Here is a 21028-nt window from a genome sequence, read left to right on the forward strand (position 1 = left end):
ATTCTGAAGTGAATAATATAATGAATAATATGAGTAAAAATAATGATGATGTCGTTAATCATTATGTATGTGCTGATGAGATTTTTACTACTAAGAAATTCCCTAGAAAAGGAATGAAAATTGTTCCTAGTATTACATAGCATGATATCACGGAACGTGTCACGCACATATTACATGACAATGTGAAGATTAATAATCATCAATTTCACAAATATTGGAATTGCACATTAAATACACCACCAAAATGTGAAATAGTCTTTTCAACCTCCCACTTAGTGTACTCTGGGACAAATCCAATCAACTCAACCATCATATCATATGTTGGTTTGGTTAATAAAGAGAGGTCAAGAAGGCGGACATGGATGGGCGGATGTGGCAAAAATGACATGTTGCCCACTGTCATTATCCTTTCTGCACCAGTTAGATGAAATTTTCCTCGCCTCCTTGTGCCACCTCTTAAAAATGGTCGTCAACGTATGTCATGATTAACAATGACATAACACGTGGTGGCAAACACAGCTAATCCACAATCTCTAATGACATAAGTGAACTACTAGTATCTTTTATCTTTTATATGGAGTAGTCAAATTAACGATTTTCTTGCCGTTATTTGTCCATTTGAGTGGCAGATCACGAAACTAAAAACATAATACATAAACTAGAAGCAAGGAGATGATGGTTGGACACTGATACAGTGAATTCATGGTGGCAGTTACAGTGTGTTTTCAGTTTATGAAATGTATGTGGCAGAAGATATGAAAACTGAAAACTCCATAATGGGTGCATTATTTCTTGTTGCAGAAGGCTCAAAACTTTAGAACTCCATAACGAGTTTGTCATTTCGAATGGCATGAGATTTGGAAATTGAAAACTAGAAAGGGTGCATCATTTCGTGGGGCTTGTGCGCCATAGCAGGTTACTTATCAATGAGAGTAAGCATCAAATGAATCTTAGTGATCTCTATTGCAAACACTGTGGTGATGAAATAGACAATTCTGCAAAGGACATATTTAGTGAAAATTAATAATCTTATGTGGTTCGGATTATTCATGTTCAAAATGAAGGGATTAATTTCATGAAGGAATGAAAATTGAACTACCAACACTATAATTATACATTTTATTACAAGTTTTTAAACTTTGCCTTACCATAAAATCCGAATTCAAACATCACCGTGTGTTTTCCACGATTCTATTACTAGTATGTATGTATACAAAAACGAAGCCTCAATCTGTTGCTTTTCTCATAGAAAGACCATACCAAACAGCATGATAGCCGAAAGATTTTATGCTTGTATGGTAAATAATAATATAACAATTTACATTTATAGGATGAGCCTACATTCAAGATTGGTCATCCCATTTCCATCTACGTCCTACCTCTGAAAGAACAGCAGCACGAGCTTGGCTTCTTCTAGCTTCATCCTCCACCCAAGTTCTGCAACATTCCACATTCACAGACTAACCAACTAAGATTACATTTACAAAATACAAAATGTAGCTATATATTAGTAAAAGATAGAACACTGCTATTGAAGCAAACAACTCATGCAGTTATGCACTAAGTAGAACCAAACAAACCTTTCATAGAAGGAATTGAAAAAACTTGTGCTAAATGGCTTTGTTGAAATTGGCTTTTGAAAAAAAAATGGCATATAGACTCACACATGTAGCTGACCTCAGAAAATGCTTTTTTATTGTTATGGTAAAAAGAAAAATGTGTTAACTTCTCAGACATTCACGTGTTGACAAGATTAATTGCAAATGGAAATATGTGCATTGTATGCATGATTTAATTATTGAAAACTTAACTTTTAGAATAGACATGTTAAGAAAGTAGAGTTTTGGCCTAAATCAACCCTACAAAACCGGCTTGTAGGATAAGGATCGCCCCCCCCCCCCCCCCCCCCCCCCCCCATAAAGCCATGTCTAGGCCATATATTGTCCAATGTTAATTATTGTAGGAAAAAGAAAAATTAGTGTTGTTAACTTCCTGGCAAACAAGCTCCTACAAGTGGAATTCCCTTTATATAAAAGACATGATCATGCAAAATTCTACAAGTTTCTACTAAAAATTATTTGGTGTCTCGGTTAGTTATCATAGCAATGTAAACTTTGGACACCAAATCAAAATACCAACTCCAAACGTTCCCACTACATAGACTTTACAAGCCCCGCAACTATGAAATTGAAATTTGGAAGCATAAACCAAAATAGCAACTGAATGGATGCTTGACTGGACTGCATATATATAAGGATAAAAGTAAGCACAAGTCATAAATTACCTAAGCATCTGAAGAGCTTCTTTCTCGGCTTCCAGTGTGGATTTGGTGTCAAGAATTTTTTCATGCTTGAACTCTAAATCTCTGAGTAACTTCTGTACAGTTTGCTTTTCATCTACATATATGACTCTCTCCGAGGCAAGCTTATCTGATATCTCATCAACTTCTTTTTTCAAACTAAGCATCATCTGCTTCTGACAATCCATTGCTGCCTGTTCTTTTAAAATTTCAGCATTTATCTTTTCTTGATTGAACTTCTCTTCCACCAAATTGTTGACTGCCTCGAGGTAAAGCCTCTCTATATCAGAACCGTGATTTTTCTCTTCATTAAGCTTTGCATCCCAAAATTTCTGTATGTCTCCTCGGCTAAGCAGCTCAGATCTGATCTCTTTTGCCACATCTTGCCTGGCAGAACCCTCAGCTTCTAATCTTGACATTTCTGTAGATATTGCTTCTTTCATTCTGCCACTTGTCAGAGCCACAGCTGCTTGTGCTTTTGTTGAAGGTTTGCTTGGCTGAAAGCGCTTACTCTGTCCTGTAAAACAAAAGCTCCTAGATACTTAGTCATAACCCTAATCTAAAAGATGAAATATACAACAAGCACTACTTCATTCATTAACCCGGTTTACAGACCACGATAATAGCATAAAATGGGTGCTGATGTGGAGTTCATTTGTATTGTATCTCATCTGATCATGCTCACGCTGCTGGACATTATTCCACGTTAGATATAGTTGAAAATATTAGTATAGGTATTCCCTAATATGTAAACTCTCTTATTGCTTGAGACTATATAAAGCTGACATTATTTTGGAAATAAGACACATGTTTTCACCACCTTATACCATTGTTTTCTCGTAAACATCATGGTATCTATAGCCTAATAGAGGTAACCCTTGAATAGTCTATACACGGTGGACACTGTTCACTAGGAGTGTTCAAAAATATTGGCTTCTGTTGGGCCCTTGGAAAATGATGTTGGGCCCTTGGAAAATGATGTTGGGCCCCAAGAACATTCCAATACCAGGAGGGTGTATACCGGAAGGGTGAGGAGGAGGAATTACTCCTCTGCTGCACATGCAGCTCACTTAGAGAGAAAGAGAGAATTGTTTTAACCAATTCTGCTACAGCTGTGCTGCTTAAGTAGGGTGGTTGGGAGTAAGTTGAGATATCCTGTGCAGTCGAGATCACTCAGTAATTCCTTTTTCATTCCACTAATACAATAATCTCTCTCTTATTTTCACTGTTGTGTTTGTCTTTTCTCTGGGACCTACCAGTTTCCCTTAATTGACCTAGAACCAGACTGTGCCATTTATAAAAGCCCAGTCCATTTGTGGAAAAACCATATTCGACCCAAGTAAGCCCAAATGCAATAAACCGGGTACCATTTGCTAACGTTCTCTCTGATACAGCCATCATGCCTTTCTTAATCGCTTTTTGAATGAATCATTTGCAACCGACATAACTTTCTCGAAATCTATGTAATTGATTAGGTGTTTCTAACTTTTTGTGAATTGTTTACTTTTGCTTGAATAGTTTGGGTGAATCGAATGACCATTTCCAAAGATCCGAGTCTAATTTGGCATTCACAGAACCAGGTGGCATTCAATGACGGCACTCACAGAAACAATGGCGTTCAGCAGCAGTGTTCACAGAACCTGCGGCATTCAACAACTCTCACAGAAACAATGGCGTTCAGCGGCAGTGTTCACAGAACCTGCGGCATTCAACAACTCTCACAGAAACGAAGTTGTTCACAGAACCAGTAGCATTCATTGTCATATGATGCCCTTTGATTGAAATTGGGGTTTTAATCAAAACCGGTTTGAATCCATCTCACAAACATGAACCGGTTTTCCAAAATAATTGTTTGGTTTTAAACCTTAATCAAAAAAATGGTTTGGTTTCTATGATTAGGTTACCATGCCCTACGGTTCACCAGTGAGAAATACTTTTGGCAAGTTGTGTTCAAACTCCAATTTGCCCATTCATAACTGCCGTGGCCACATTCTGGCAGCTACGGTCCTATTGTCATCTGTCAGTCAGCCGCCTCCACCTTATCCGGTGACCTTTCTGGCCAGCCAACCACCCCGCTGTCAAAAACGCACTGTCCTGATCAGTCAACAACCCAAAACCCAACCCTAGAATATGCCTCATGTGCCATCACGTGTAACTGCAATGTTTCAAACACTTTCCAGGACGGTGTCAACTGATTTATAATCGAACTCTCATTTCACTAATCATTGGTGTCAACTGATTTAAAATCAAACTCCCATTTCACTAATCATTGGACATTACTCCATCTCAAATGAGATATAAGCAATAAGTGTCATTGAAAAGCTCGAATGAGATATAAGCAAAAAGTGTATTTGAAAAGTTGATGTATCTGATCTTGATTTTTAACTAAATACATCAACTTTTCACATACCACTTTTGCTTATATTTCATTCAGGAGGAAGTACCAATTACATTACCTTGACTTTTGACAACAAGTTATTGGTTAATGGCTAAGGACCACCTTAGTAAAGCTAAATTTGTGGATACTATTGATTGTGAACCGCCATAAATTATGTTGGGCCTAACTATTTAGTGTCACTAAATTAATAATAATTTTTCCATTGCCCAATTTTTTAAAAAAGGAATGGGGGAATACGCTAAAGCCAAGCTCAAGATGGACGATTAGTACCAGATGAGTATCATGGCTTATACCAACTCTCCGCCAGACCTTGAGTTACCTTGAGTTTGTTTTGTAATGAATCCCCTCATTCATTACCATATATGCCAAAGGCAGGGTCATCCTAATCTTCCAAAACTACAAAAATTGGTGTCTAGCCTCTCTAAGATACGTATTTTGCAGTGTGAGTTGTGTTAACTAGGGAAATAAACTCGTAGCCAGTTCCCCAATCAACAACAACAATCAAGTTTTATCCCACTAAGTGGGGTTGGCTACATGGATCAAATTCCACCAAAATGTTCTATCCAAGACTACGTTTCTATCTAATTCGTTAATCTTGGGATATTTCTTAATAATTATTTTCTCTTACAGTTGTTCTAGGTCTTCATCTACCTCTAGTTGTTTGACTCCTCTCCATCTGATCTACTCTTATTACAACAGAATCTACATGTCTTCTCTCAACATCCATAAAGCACCTAAGCCTATTTTCCACCATCTTTTTTACTATAGATATTACCACAACACTCTAATATTATCATGTCTAATCTTATACCATCGAGTCAATTTATAGGCTTTGTCCCCTCCTGTTTCATATTTTATGTTATTTTGTCATTGTTTCCGCCATGGCCGCTAAAACCACCATATATGTCTTAAAAATGACCGCCACACACTATAAAAAATATGCCATGCATAGATAACACCACACTGCTGCCATTCGAAGACAATGACCATGCTTCCAGGAATAATAGTTGAACGAAATTTGATGTACATAAATTTGTCAATTGTTATTGTTAGTGAGAGAAAGAGAAACATCAAAACATAGAGAAAAAGCCTAAGAGACTTACCAAAAACTTTTCTAAGTATACCACTATCTCCTGCCAACATGTCCAAATAAACTCCTGCAGAAGTTATCTCTTTCAAATCCATATAACCTGCTTTTTCAATTGATATCTGGACTGTAAAAAAGTCAGGTTTTAAGAGATGATAGACAAGAGAAGTTTTTCATCATGCATATTTAAAAAATTCCCTAAATACTTCTCTTTTAAAAACAGCTTACCTGGTCAATTATCCCAGAGAAAAATCCATACTCAACCTGAGTTCTCCATTCCATTAGATCTTGTCGTGAAATGAATCTGCAGTTGACATATCTTCCATTAAGTACAACATAATTTGATTATGAAGTGTAAAAGAGTAATGGAATACAAATTTACCTATCAGGAAAAAAATTTATATCTTCTTTACAGTCAGATCCACAACCATTAGAACTATTCTTCCAAGATAATTTGCTGGGGACCATACCGGCTTCTGCTAAGACTTTAGCATTGAATTGGCAAAATTATAAATCATTCAAATCTCTGCATGTAAGAAATTTGATTTTTGGTTCGAGTTAAGTTTCATAACTTTTTTACCTTGAATTGATTGAAAATCTGGATCATCAACATTGATATCATCAAATGCAGTAACTACAGAGCCAGACAGGGATACAATTGGAGCAATCCTACGTTTTGGATTTCTGGAAGACAAAGAAACCCATTTTTTAATGGAAGCCACGCAAACCTACATGTTTGAGCTCTAAATCAATTCCTGAAAATGAAGTTACAAGCATGATGCCACATGAACTAACCTTTCCAGAGACGAATTTAACTTAACAAGCCATCGGGCAAATTCTCTTCTGGTACACAATTCATTAGCTTCCACATCATCTTCAATTATCTAGATAAATCAGCAGAAACCATAATTTCAAGCCTACAACTCCACCCGAGTCCACAAAATAGCACATAGTTTGAGTGCACCATAGTGGAATACAACCAAGCTGAGAGAATAAATTACAAAAATAGTGCATACTATCCAAATGAACATTTCTCTTGCCTGCTTTATCTTTACTTCCGGAATACATAAATCAAGTAAATAGATATGCAGCAGCAAAACCAAAATTATAACAAAAGACTCGAGCGATGTTTACCAACTGCCAGTCCATTGAACTAATTAAGGTGGAGAACTAAGTTTCACAAGTCAAAAAAAAGTGAATATATTAAAAAAAACATATTTTCAGTATATCAAAAAAATAACAAATAACATTCCTTTGCCAAAATGGAAAAGAAAACACTAACAATTTTTGTATAATTATTATTATTATTATTATTATTATTATTATTATTATTATTATTATTATTATTATTATTCGATTATACTATCATGAAATCAATTGGAGAAACAAACCTTCAACTTCTTTAGGACTGACAATGCTTCTTCTTGGGTGGAATCCACTGAAACGGGTATTGTAACTCGTCCTGGCTTTTTAGTAGCTTCTGATATGAAGAGTAAGAAAAAGAAAAAGATGAAGACATTTCGAGAAATATACAACTAAGACAAAAAGCAGATATTCAATCTTAATCATATATATATATATATATATATATATATATATATATATATATATATATATATATATATATATATATATATATATATATATATATATATATATATATATATATATATATATATATATAACTTCCCCATCAGCGCCTTTATTGGACTTAAGCTCATACCCACCGCCACCAACAACAACAACTAAGTCTTATCCCACTAGGTGGGGTCGGCTACATGGATCAACTTTGGTCATAATGTTCTATCAAGGACCATGCTTCTATCCAAATCATTAATCTCGAGATCTTTCTTAATAACTTCTCTTATAGTTTTTCTAGGTCTTCTTCCTCTTCCTCGAATTGTTGTTTGCCTTCTCTCCATCTGATATACTCTCCCCACTACAGAATCTACAGGTCTTCTCTCTATATATATTCAAACCACCTAAGTTTATTTTCCACCATTTTCTCTTCTATAGGCGTTACCCCAACACTCTCTCAAATATTTTCATTTCTAAATTTATCATGCCGAGTCTTACCACACATCCACTGAAACATCATCATCTCTGCTACACTTACTTTATTCTTGTGATGATTCTTAACTGACCAACATTTTGTCCCATTTAAAATCGCAGGTCTTACCGTAGTCCGATAAAACTTTCCCTTCAACTTAAGCGGTACCTTTGCATCACATAAAACACATGATGCTTTTCTCCATTTAAACCAACCAGCTTGAATTCGATGGTTTACATCTTCTTCTATTTCTCCATCATTTAGTATTACGGGCCCAAGATATTTAAACCATGTGACTTGAGAGATAATATGGTCTCCAACTTTCACCTTAGGTTCCAAGTTCCAACCATGTTCTTGATCTTACTTTTTTAGATCCATAGTTGGTGCTTTACAAATATGTCACCATAGCCAAACCTAAGATCTCTTACTCTGAATACAGTCTGTAAATTTTTGGCTGAACCTCTAAAAGATCACTAGAAAGCATCGAAGAGGATTTTGAGGTACCTACAAGGCACCATCAGCTATGGTGTGCTTATTAAGTGATTTTTTGTCATCTCAACTCATGGCAGTCGTTGAAGACTATCAGTCATCATGTAATTTTAGAAGCAATTTCAGTTGTTTTTAGTTGTTGTAAGTGAAAAATTACTTGTTTTTAGAAGAAAAATCAGCAATATATGAGAGAAGGAACAAAGTCGTCAAAAGAGAAGAAAAAAAGAACGTTGGGAAGAAAATTCGCTTCAAGCCACTGGAAAAAATCGTGCCACGATTTAATCCAATGACACGATCTTCACAGCTTTTTGCTAATCACAGCACGATTTCTGATGCGCTCAGACCCCTTTAAAAGGCGAAATTTCAGCTTTTTGAAGGGTGGGACTTTTTAGAGACTGATTTTGAGGGCAAGTGAGTGCAAGAAGCCAAGGAATTGAGGTTTTCTTGAGTACAGAGTCCCGAATCTCTCCATTCCTACACTTTCACCTGCTACACTTTTGCTTTATAATTTACTTCTACTCTAACTTTTTCCAAGTTCTCTATATTTTTTTCTTGTGTTATTTTAGCAGCCATGGCTCCTCAAATCTATTGTGATAGTCTCAGAGCAGTATCTCAAGCTCACAATCATTTCCATTACTCAAGAACAAAACATATGGAGCTTAACATTTTTCGTAAGAGAAAAGTCACTAACAAAAGCCCAATAATCCCACACATCCCTGCACAATGGGCATACATTCTAACAAACCTTTGTCTTCAAATTACCTAACTACTTTTGTTATGATCAATTAGTTATGCCAGTTGAAACATCAACTCAATAGTTACTTATAATCCCAACTCTATATAACATTTAGCCAAATCAGATTGTAAAAATGAACAGAATCACAACAAATGTAAGAAATAATAGGCCAGTCAGTCGTGTTTACCAGTTTCCGTAACCGCCGCTTCTACGGCGGTCTCATTGGATTCGTAAAACTCCACAGCTTCTTCGTCTGGATGGTGGCAGCGGCGAGGATTAGTAATTGTAGTCCACATTCCTTGCAACGGGGTTGTGAATTGAACATTGAAACCTAAATAAACGCACATCAAATTAAATGCTGAACAGCAGCAACTACTGTAGCCTAAAGGTGAAACATAAACGACGAACCTTTTCTGGACAAGGAGAAACAGGCAAGCATGAGAGCGAGGGAAGTTCCGAGAGCTACGACGGCGGGATTGGGAGTTGGAAAGAAAGACGATAAACCTTTGTTGGGAGGTGTGTGGCGGACGGGTGGCTCGAGGAGGGCCCAGCCATTGAAATCGGGAGAAGAGCGGGAGAGGTGGAAGCGGCGGGGAGTGGGATGAAGAAGAGAGGGTTTGTTGTTGGAGGGAAGGAATAGGAAAAAGGAAGGGTTAGGGTTTGTAGTAACAGGAGCAGGCCACATTATTCTTTCTCGAATTAGGGTTTGGATTGAGTTGAGCAAGAAACGGCGAATATCGTGACGCGATAAGTATCTCTCCACTGTGCCACCGCCGATGACTGACACCAATTAGAGAGAAGCTTCTTTGAAAATGGTTACACTGGTTAATTCTTTCGGGAATGTGTGCGTATGTTCAAACTCGACTAACTCGCCCAAAATTACGAGACATTGCTGCTTTTCTCTGAAATTCAAAACAAAAATAAATAAATTTTAAACTTTTTGTTTTTATTTTAAAGATACGTCATTATTATTAACCCGTGGGAATTATTTTAAAGATACGTGATTATTATTAAGGTTTTTTTTTTATCCACCTTCTTATGGGGTGTTTTCGGAGATTATCTTCCGAAAACACCTTTTTTTCAGATTTTAGGGTGTTTCGGAAGTGCATTTCTGAATTATGCAGAAGTCTCTTTTTTTATGCTTTTTCTAGTAGTCACGTACAAAATATATACAAAACGTATAAATATACAAAATGAAAAAGCCGAACAAAACAAACGACATATCAACGTAAAATACTAATATAATAAATAAAATTCAAATAATATATACAGACGGAGTCATAGTTGTCATACCCCAAATTTGTCCTACCCCTTTACTTCATCTGGCTTAGGCTTTGCATTCATGTACATACATCACTTAGGTCATAATCCATACCCATGCATGCATATCATTGGTATCAATCAAAGACTAGCAAGAAAGAGCTCTTATGGCAAAGAATTTCCCACCAAATGTGAGGATCTGAGGTGTGATATGTGGCTTTGTTTCCATTGAAGCCTTCCTGGATTAGGGTTCTTCTCAACTCAAGGCATTGGGGGAGTGTACAAGCTTGTAATTCATCTGGTTGTTCCTAATCAGGGTTTCCTTGACCAAAGTCAACCAGTTGACTTTCTGGTCAACACATAATTAGGAACGGATTTTATGAGTGAGAAGCTTTCATATTAACTATGTGGATGTGTTCATTTGGCTGGATTTGACTGGAGGAGATTTAATCAAGAATTCCATCAATAATCGGAAAAATCAGAATAGTTGACTTTTGGGTCAAAATCAGAAGAATTATTCAAATATTGACTTTCGGTGGAAAATCAGTCAAGGAAAGTCAAAGAATGGATAAAATCGGGAGTTTGACAAAAGGTTGCCAAAAATAGAAAAAAGACAAAAATGGAAAGTTTCAACACTTAGAAATTTTTTGAAGGTTTTGAATCTTGATGAGCAGCCCACTTCAGCCCTGATTTACACGTGGCAAATGACATTTTTTGGAGAAATGCCCAACATCAAAGTTGTTCCTCTCATGGAGGAGAACAACTTTGTAGTTGGACACTTTTTCATTTGAAGCTTGTATGAAGAGTTAAAGTTGCTTGAAGTTACTGAAAATTCATTCAACCCAAGTCGTAATCCAAGTCACAAGCCAGGTCATGACCAGGCATTTCAGCAAACACATGGCACGCCAAATCTCAAGCAAGTTTTAGAGCTCTACAAAAAGGCCATGGAAGCAAACGTGGTATCATTCTAATCCTTGCCATGTCTTCTTTCCAACAAGCCAAGAATTGAGTCAGTTGAACAAGTATTGAATGAGATGCAAGCTCTCAAAGTTGTGCCCCTACACTGACTAAGTCCTGTATCCAGCCAAGGCAGATTTCTGGGGCACACGCATGCATTTCAGCAAACACATGGTGTGCCAAATCTCAATGTATTTTTTCTTCCTCCACAAGTCTCCACGTTGAACAAGCATGATCTTAAATTGTTCCTTGCCATGTCCCCCATCTATTGAACCTAGTTTCATTAATTTTGGACATGTATTGAGCAAGTTATGAGGCTTTGAAGTCACCCCTCGATCCAGTCACATTCCTGCCAAAGTACATGCACAAGATTCAAGTCATGCGCGCAAGTCATACTCCAGGTGCATGCTACCATGTTCCAACTCATTTCTTGAAGAAAATAGACACCATCACTTGTGCATACCAACATCAATCCTGATCTATCACATCCCCTCTTTGCAATGGCATCATTCTTGTATCATTTGGCCATACATGGGAGGAGATATAGGTGCACAGAGCTGCTACCTTGAATATGTCGAAGGATAGTATTGCAAGATGCATGGCTGCAGCAACTCAACACATGCCAATGCTATATTTCCACATAAAGCCATGCATAATTCTGATATCCAAAAGCACACACAAAAGCTTGCTAAATAAGAACAAACTTGTTCATTAAGTTTGCAAAGAAGAAGCCTACAATTCAAGTCCCACACCCAAAAAATAAGAAGGAACTTGCTGCAAGTCTCATTCAAGTCCCACACTCATAAAAACCCCCCTATTCTCCATACACTTGCCCTATATAAACAACCTCCTCACACTTACACATTCACGATTCCCTCACTCTATACTCTCTTCTCCATTCCTCTTACTCTCATTCATTCTCTCCACATTCTTCCTCTCTCTCATTCTCTTTCTCCATTTCTCCCACCACCAACCGCCACCACAACCAACTCCGGCCACCCTAACTGATCACACAACCAACTCCGGCCGTCGTAACCAACTCTCACACCATCAACAACCTTCAACTCCTATAACTGTAACCACCACCTTCATCAAGCTTCATCCATGGAAACTATCTTCCTCTCCTATACCAATACGCGTCCATCATCATCCTCGGGTTGAGTTCGCTAAAGAGTATCATCATCTTCATCGCGAGCTCAGGATCTTCAACCAAACCGAGTTTATTTCTCGGTTGAAGACTCATGCCGGAGGATCTAGCTGACGCATACGCATTGGTATCTTTGGAAGCTTGGATTCGGAGAACGTTCTCTCTTCACAGAATCAAGAATCGTTCAAGTAAGTCTCGCAATCTCACTCAGCATACTTAAATAGATATCTTAGATCATATATAGCTAGCTATGCATCTCGAACCTCATTGCTTCATGTGACTCTTGTATTTGTTATTAGAGGTGGTATCTTTAAGATCGCTGAGTTTGTGTTGACTGATAACGAGAGTGCGAATACCTGTGTAGCATTAGTCTGTGTTTAGAAAACTCCGGTGACTCGGTGTTGTTTACATGCTTTCGGCTTGAGCATTAATAGCGAAATCAAGAAAAATAATGTTAGATCCGTGTTCAGTGCAAAATTCCGAGCGGAATGATGGTGGAGCTTGAATTTTCTAGGCATACGATGGTGGTCCGGCGGTGGAGACCGATCGGAGAAGACGATCGGAAGAGGAATCTCCGTCGTCACTGTTTGTTTGCATTTTTCCTCTGTTAGCTGAAGTGGCATCCATGCGTTGGCCCATATTCCCAACTCTTTGGCTTATTTTGTTTTACTTTAATCATTGGATGATGAGGTGGCAAGACGTGAGTGGCTGGAGCTTGTTTTGTCTTGTAGTGTTTTTTAAATGAGACTGACCAATTGATTTTAGTTCTTATTCTTTTTGCATGTCACGTTATTTTTTGATGCTTGTTGACATAATAATAAAAACTTTGCTTTGCTGAGTAGAAAATAAGCCAAAGATTGAGATGGTATGTTATGTGTGTATGGGCCCTGGATCCGAATATTGCAATAGACCCAACCTTCTCTTAATCTCCGCACCCCTCAATTGCTAACACCGGCGTATCTGGGCCTTTGTGCGCCCATGCTATCTTCACCCCATGTTTTGAGCCCATTTTTTGCTATAACTGTTTTAGTTCATAATGATAATTGCTAATTCACCCCCCTGCTGTTAATAAAAAAACATAATAAAAATTGATTTTCCTTTTATTCTTTTTGCATGTTAATTGTTTTTCCCCTTAAATAAAAGTGTAAAAAATGTGTTTCTAACCAATTAGAATTTTAGAATTTTATAGATTCTATTTTAGAATTTAATTGATTTGTTTGCCATTTATTTCTTTAATTTTTAATTGGTTAATAAACCATAGAAAATAAATAGATTTTGTTCCTTTCTATTAGAATTAGAATAACATAGATTTAGAAATTAGGAATAGTTCCCTCTTTTCATTTCTTTTTCTTTTCAACATTAAAACATCTAAAAATATTCAAATAAAATCCCCTTTAAAAAATACAAAGAAAATACTTAAAACACTAATAATCAAAGTGAAAATTCTTAAAAAGGGAATGGAGCCTTGAACATCCCTTGCTTAAGGGAATGTTCGAGTGCTTGGATCTCCCTTGCTTAAGGGTACCGGCGTAAGTTCCCAACTTCTAAAAAACACCAACCAAAGAGTAACTCGAGTTTCCCTTGCTTAAGGGATTTCCTCGAAACACTCAAACTCTCTCTCTTCTCTCCTTTCTTAAGGGCATTGTTATCTCCGCTCTATTGCATCCTAGGTTGTCCCCTTATGCAAGAGCGCGAGCGTTAACTCCGCCCAACTAAAAAACACAAAAACAAACAGAAAATCTTGAGCCGAACTACGGCGCTCTGATTCCTGAAAAGGATACGTAGGCATCAAGTCGCGGGGCTTGAACGAGCACATTTGTAAATAATTCCTTCTTTTCCCCGTATTTCTTTTGCATTCATTCGCATATAGACATAGACATAGTACACATCCTTTAGATGGAAACAAACATAGGTGGATACCATCGAGTACGATGGACGCGAGGGGTGCTAGTACCTTCCCCTTGCGTAACCGACTCCCATACCTTAATTCTCTGGTCGAAAGACCTCGTTCTTTCCGTTGTTAGGTTTTCTGATATTCCTTTCCCTTATGGGATAAATATATTGGTGGCGACTCTGTTCATTTTTCGCGAGCGTGCGACAGCTGGCGACTCTTGTAACACCCCTCTAAATAACCCGCGGCAATTAAACAAATTATTAAATCAGAGTAACATGTAGAAAGGTATCACAATTCATAAATAACAAAAATACACGTCACATAAGTCATGCATCATTGGAACACCTGAAAATCATAACTCATTATCCAAACCATGTTCTACGCAGCGGAAAAATACCACATCAAGTCTACATTATTACTAAATGTATCAGACTTCAACCAAAACAGATAAATATAGAGTTACAATCAAAACTACAAACAAACGTTCCCAGTGTTACAACTACCAGAGCATGACACCTGACGCTAACTAAAAACACTGACTCATGAGCTAATCCTCACCGAGTCGAACAGCCGCTATCCTCAGTCTGAAAATGACAACATGTAAGGGTGAGTCTCGTCATAATTAACAAATGTTATAAGGTTATAAAGCAATAACACGTCACAGTTGCATCATTCACCCAATTGTTTCATAAACAGACAATCAAAACAAAACAAATAACAACCAACGCATCATCAGCATTTACAACACCGGAATACCTCCAATCATGTCATAAATCATGCATATGAATGAACTGACACTATGCATGTGGTACCAACGTCATCCAATGGGAATAACCCATGACCGATCTATCATCATCCAGATACGGCCCTGCCAGCACAGATTCCACACAATGGGAATCATGCCCTTCACTGATCCAACACTTCCCTTATGGATACAGTATCAACAATGCACATGAATGAATGCAACATATATAACATACTTATATCATTATCATTATCATCCTCAATAATCATCACCATTCAAGTATGCTCATATATATTAACATCATTCAACCACAATTCCATCATCATCCTGTCGAAAACATGCACATATTAGCTACAATCATCATCATCATCAAGAAATAGCAACATATATTATCATCATTCTAAAACCAGTCAAATCTTCATCACATAGATCATTTAATAAGGTTCATTTAGCCCAAAACGGAGCATCAAATGAACCAACGGTTAGAAAGTTATGCCTCTTTGAACTTTCTTAAAATATCACAAAACATCAACAGCACGCGGCGCCATCACACATTCGCGGCGCGGAACGAATCGAAACAACGCCTTCGCGGCGCGGCCACATGTTCGCGGCGCGGAACGAATCGGAACAACGCCTTCGCGGCGCGGTCACCTGTTCGCGGCGCGTAGTGAACGCAACAAGACTTCCTGACCTTACGCCTTCAGGTTCGCGGCGCCTCCCCTATGTACGCGGCGCGAACCGCGATTCTAAAAACCCCAATCTGCAGAAAAACAGCATTCCATGTATCCCAAACACCCCAACACATACTAGTGCGAACATGGAGAATTAGAATGCACAAACAACACAAATTACGTCTCGTAATGCACCAAATATACATCAATTGAGATTATAACAACACATACATCATAGATTCAAACACAGGGGTCAAATATCATACAATTGACACAATCCCTAAACCTATCATATGACTCAATTGATCCGAATTCTACTTCTATTCAGCATTACCAACCCCTAACCCGATAATAGATGATAATCAGACAAGTCCCCCCTTACCTTAGATAATTCTGGATTCTCGGTCTCTCCCTCTATCGTTCTCCTTCACGTTCTTCGTTCTTCAGACTTCTTTCTTTCACGCTCTTTCTTTTTCCCAATTCCAATGTTTATGAAATAATAAAATTAGAAAAAGGTTTTTCAGAATTACCCCCCCTTCTTCCTCTATTTCCACATATGGCCCAAAAGCCAAAACCTCATTTATTCATTATTTCCACAATTTCTTTAATAATTCTAATTATTAATTCAATAATAAAATTAAATTAATATTAAAATTGTACGGGCGTTACAACTCTCCCCCACTAAAAGAGTTTTCGTCCTCGAAAACATACCTCAAGCAAAAAGCTCCGGATAGGAATCTTTCATCTGGCTCTCTAGCTCCCAGGTAACATTCCCTTCAGCTGGTCCTCCCCAAGCTACTCTGACTAAAGCTATTTCCTTGCCACGCAATTGCTTCAGTCTTCTATCTTCAATCCTCACAGGCAATGTTTCAACCGTTGAGTTGTCTTTTACCTGTACATCGTCTACTTGGATCACATGGGACGGATCTGAAATGTACTTCCTCAATTGAGACACATGAAACACGTCGTGCAAGTTTGCAAGCCTCGGCGGCAAAGCGACACGATATGCCAATTCTCCCACTTTTTCAGAAATTTGGAACGGCCCAATAAAACGCGGAGTCAACTTCCTTGACTTCAATGCCCGACCAATTCCTGTCATAGGAGTAACTCTCATAAACACATGATCTCCCTCTTGAAACTCAAGTGTCTTCCTTCTTTTATCATAGTAACTCTTCTGACGACTCTGAGAAGCTCTCATCTTCTCCTGAATCATCTTAATCTTCTCCGTAGTCTGTTGTACAATTTCTGGCCCAATCACAGCACTCTCACCAGATTCATACCAACACAACGGCGTCCTACATCTCCTACCATACAAAGCCTCAAACGGAGCCATACCAATACTCGAATGATAACTATTGTTGTAAGTAAACTCGATCAAAGGCAGATAGCTATCCCAAGTACCTCCTTTTTCCAGCACACAAGCACGTAACAAATCTTCTAACGACTGTATTGTCCTCTCCGTCTGTCCATCCGTCTGCGGGTGATAAGCAGAACTCAACCTCAGTTTAGTACCTAAAGCCTTCTGCAAACCTTCCCAGAACTTAGACGTAAACCTCGGATCTCTGTCTGACACGATACTTGAAGGAATACCATGAAGACTAACTATTTTCTCGATATACAACTGAGCTAGTTTCTCCATCGGATAATCCATCCTCACCGGTATAAAATGTGCAGATTTCGTCAACCTGTCTACCACGACCCAGATAGCTTCACAATTCTTGCCAGTCCTCGGCAAACCCGACACAAAATCCATTGATATGCTATCCCACTTCCACTCAGGGATAAACATCTGGTTGCATAAACCCAGACGGTTTCTGATGCTCAATCTTTGACTTCTGACAAATTAAACAAGAGTACACAAACTCGGCAATTTCTTTCTTCATTCTCGGCCACCAAAACAACTTTTTCAAATCATGATACATCTTGGTAGCACCAGGATGAATACTCAACCCACTACGGTGTCCTTCTTCTAAAATACGTTTCCGGAGTTCAACAATATCAGGGACACACACTCGATCACCAAACCTCAGTATACCATTTTCATCAATTCTAAATTCACCACCCTTGCCTTGATTAATCAAAGTCAACTTATCTATTAACTCAACATCATCTTTCTGACCCTCTCTGATCTCTTCAAGAATGCCACTAGTCAACTTCAACATACCCAATTTGACACTAGTAGGAGTACCTTCACATACCAAACTCAAGTCTCTGAATTGTTCAATCAAATCCAATTCCTTCACCATTAGCATAGACATATGCAAGGTTTTCCTACTCAATGCATCAGCAACAACGTTTGCCTTACCCGGATGGTAATTCAAACCAAAATCATAATCTTTCAGGAATTCTAACCATCTTCTCTGCCTCATATTCAACTCTTTCTGGTCAAAGAGATACTTCAGGCTCTTATGATCACTGAATACCTCAAATCTTGAACCATACAAATAGTGTCGCCACAACTTCAAAACGAACACTACAGCTGCCAACTCCAAATCATGAGTCGGATAATTCCTCTCATGCACTTTAAGTTGTCTCGACGCATAAGCAACTACTTGCTGATTTTGCATTAACACACCACCTAAACCCATTAGTGATGCGTCACAATAAACCACAAATGATTCTGTCGGACTTGGCAAAATCAAGATAGGAGCACTAGTCAATCTCCTCTTGAGCTCTTGGAATCCTTCTTCACACTTTGCATCCCAAATAAAGGCTTGTCCCTTCCTGGTCAGTTTAGTTAACGGCAATGCTAACTTTGCAAATCCTTCAATAAACTTCCTGTAATAACCTGCAAGGCCAAGAAAACTACGAATTTCTGATACTGACTTCGGAGCTTCCCACCGAGACACGGCTTCTATTTTTGCAGGATCAACAGCAATACCATTCTTAGAAATCACATGTCCAAGAAAACTAACTTCTTCTAACCAGAATTCACACTTCGACAGTTTGGCAAAAAGTTGCTTCTCCTTCAACAGTTCTAACACAGTTCTGAGGTGTTCGGCATGTTCTTCCTCATTCTTAGAATATATCAGGATATCGTCGATAAATACCACCACAAACTTGTCGAGATAAGGATGGAATATTCTGTTCATATACTCCATAAAAACACCAGGTGCATTAGTAACTCCAAACGGCATTACAGAATACTCATAATGTCCATACCTTGTTCTAAAAGCAGTCTTCTGAATGTCATCATCTTTCACACGTATCTGGTGATACCCAGACCTCAAATCAATTTTACTAAATACCCGCGCTCCAACCAACTGATCCATCAAATCATCAATCCTCGGCAATGGATACCGATTCTTGATAGTAACCTTGTTCAATTGTCTGTAATCTACACACAGCCTCATCGAACCCTCTTTCTTCTTTACTAGTAACACAGGCGCACCCCACGGAGAAACACTAGGACGAATAAATTTCTTCTCCAGCAACTCTTCCAACTGCTTCTTCAGTTCGGCTAGCTCAGACGGCGACATACGGTACGGTGCCATCGACACTGGACTGGTTCCCGGAATCAAATCAATAGAAAACTCCACTTCTCTTTCCGGTGGTAATTCATTTACATCTTCAGGAAAAACTTCTGGAAATTCACACACCACAGGTAATTCGCTACTAGCCACCTTTTCTTTCACATTCATCATTGCGAACAACATAAATACTATTGCACCATCTCCGATAGCCTCATTCACCTGCCTAGCTGTCATTTCCAGATTATCAGCACAACCCTCTTCAGGAAAAATTACCGTCTTCTCAAAACAGTTGATATGAACACGGTTGAACTCCAACCAGTTCATTCCCAGGATTACATCAAGTTCTTTCAACGGAAGGCACACTAAGTCCATTCCGAATTCTCTACCAAAAATATCAATCGGACAATTCAAGCATGCAGACGAAGTAGTTACTGAACCCGACGCAGGAGTGTCAATAATCATACTTCCATTTATGTCAGATATCTCAAGATTTAACCTCGTAGCACAGTCCAAAGAAATAAAAGAATGAGTTGCTCCAGTATCAATAATCGCAACTAAAGGTGTGCCATGAATGAAACACGTACCTTTAATCAATTTGTCCTCTGGAGTAGTCTCTGACCCGGTCAAAGCAAAAACTTTTCCTTCCGATTGGTTCTTCTTTGGCTTGGGACAATTAGGACTGATGTGACCCTCTTCACCACAGTTGTAACAAGTCACAACCCTCTTCTTACAATCAGCCGCGACATGACCCACTTCCTCACACTTGAAGCACTTCTTCTGGTTCAGCTTACACTCATTCCTACGATGTCCCATCTCACCACAATTGTAGCATCTGATACGAGCACTGGAATCTCCCCCACTGGGTTTCTTCCAATCAACAGGTTTACCCTACCATATGGTTTACCTCTGTCCATAGGCTTCTTCCCTTTTCTGTCAACCAACTCGCGAGAGTGAGATGACTTCATCTTGACGCTATCTTCCTCAAAAATCCTGCTACAATCCACCAGATCAACAAATCTCCGGATCCTCTGGTACCTGATACCTTGTTTGATCTCATCACGAAGGCCATTCTCAAACTTGACACATTTCGAGAATTCACTGGCTTCGTCGTTGTTGTAGTGCACATAGTACTTTGCCAGTTCCACAAACTTGGCAGCATACTCTGGTACAGTCATGTTACCTTGAACCAACTCCAAAAATTCCACTTCTTTTCTGCCCCTGACATCCTCAGGAAAATACCTCCTCAGAAACTCCCTTTTGAATATAGCCCAAGTAACCGCTGTACCGCCGGCATCCAGTTCAGCTTTTGTTGTCAACCACCAGTCATCAGCCTCCTCAGACAACATGTGGGTACTAAACCTCACCTTGAGATTCTCAGCACAATCTATGACTCGGAAAATCCTCTCGATCTCTTTGAGCCATTTCTGAGCACCCTCAGGATCGTGCGTGCCTTTGAACAATGGAGGATTGTTCCTCTGAAAATTCCCCAGTTGCCTATCAGCACCAATCCCTGCTCCTACAGTCCCTCCTCCAAGCACACCAGCAATCATGCCCAGAGCCTCAGCAAGAGCATCATCGTTTCTTCCTCCTCTTCCAGCCATTTGTTCTGCTTAAATGCAACAATCCAGTCAGAACAAAGCATCGACCAATAACTCGTATTAGTCGTATACACAGGAAAACTGACACTGACACTAAGACTCTGGACACAATGACCGACTATGCTCTGATACCACTATTGTAACACCCCTCTAAATAACCCGCGGCAATTAAACAAATTATTAAATCAGAGTAACATGTAGAGAGGTATCACAATTCATAAATA

The 21028-nt window shown here is 38.6% G+C and overlaps 1 protein-coding gene across 2 annotated transcripts; it reads right to left on the bottom strand.

Moving 5' to 3' along the window:
- Positions 1-1090: 1090 nt before the first annotated feature.
- LOC131649700 (uncharacterized) lies at positions 1091-9962 on the bottom strand. Of its 2 annotated transcripts, none has more exons than XM_058919456.1 (10): positions 9468-9962; positions 9247-9390; positions 7176-7261; positions 6580-6668; positions 6365-6468; positions 6167-6269; positions 6013-6088; positions 5801-5906; positions 2285-2816; positions 1091-1437 (listed from the first exon to the last, which is right to left on the bottom strand). In XM_058919456.1, the coding sequence occupies exons 1-10, from the start codon at positions 9742-9744 to the stop codon at positions 1344-1346; spliced, it is 1611 nt and encodes a 536-aa protein (XP_058775439.1). In that variant the 5' UTR covers positions 9745-9962; the 3' UTR covers positions 1091-1343. The 2 variants fall into 2 exon arrangements, with proteins under 2 accessions (XP_058775439.1, XP_058775438.1); XM_058919455.1 differs by having other exon boundaries at positions 7176-7264.
- Between the last annotated feature and the right edge of the window lie 11066 nt (positions 9963-21028).

The sequence above is a fragment of the Vicia villosa genome, linkage group LG2 (assembly GCF_029867415.1).
Source record: "Vicia villosa cultivar HV-30 ecotype Madison, WI linkage group LG2, Vvil1.0, whole genome shotgun sequence".
Lineage (NCBI taxonomy): Eukaryota > Viridiplantae > Streptophyta > Magnoliopsida > Fabales > Fabaceae > Vicia > Vicia villosa.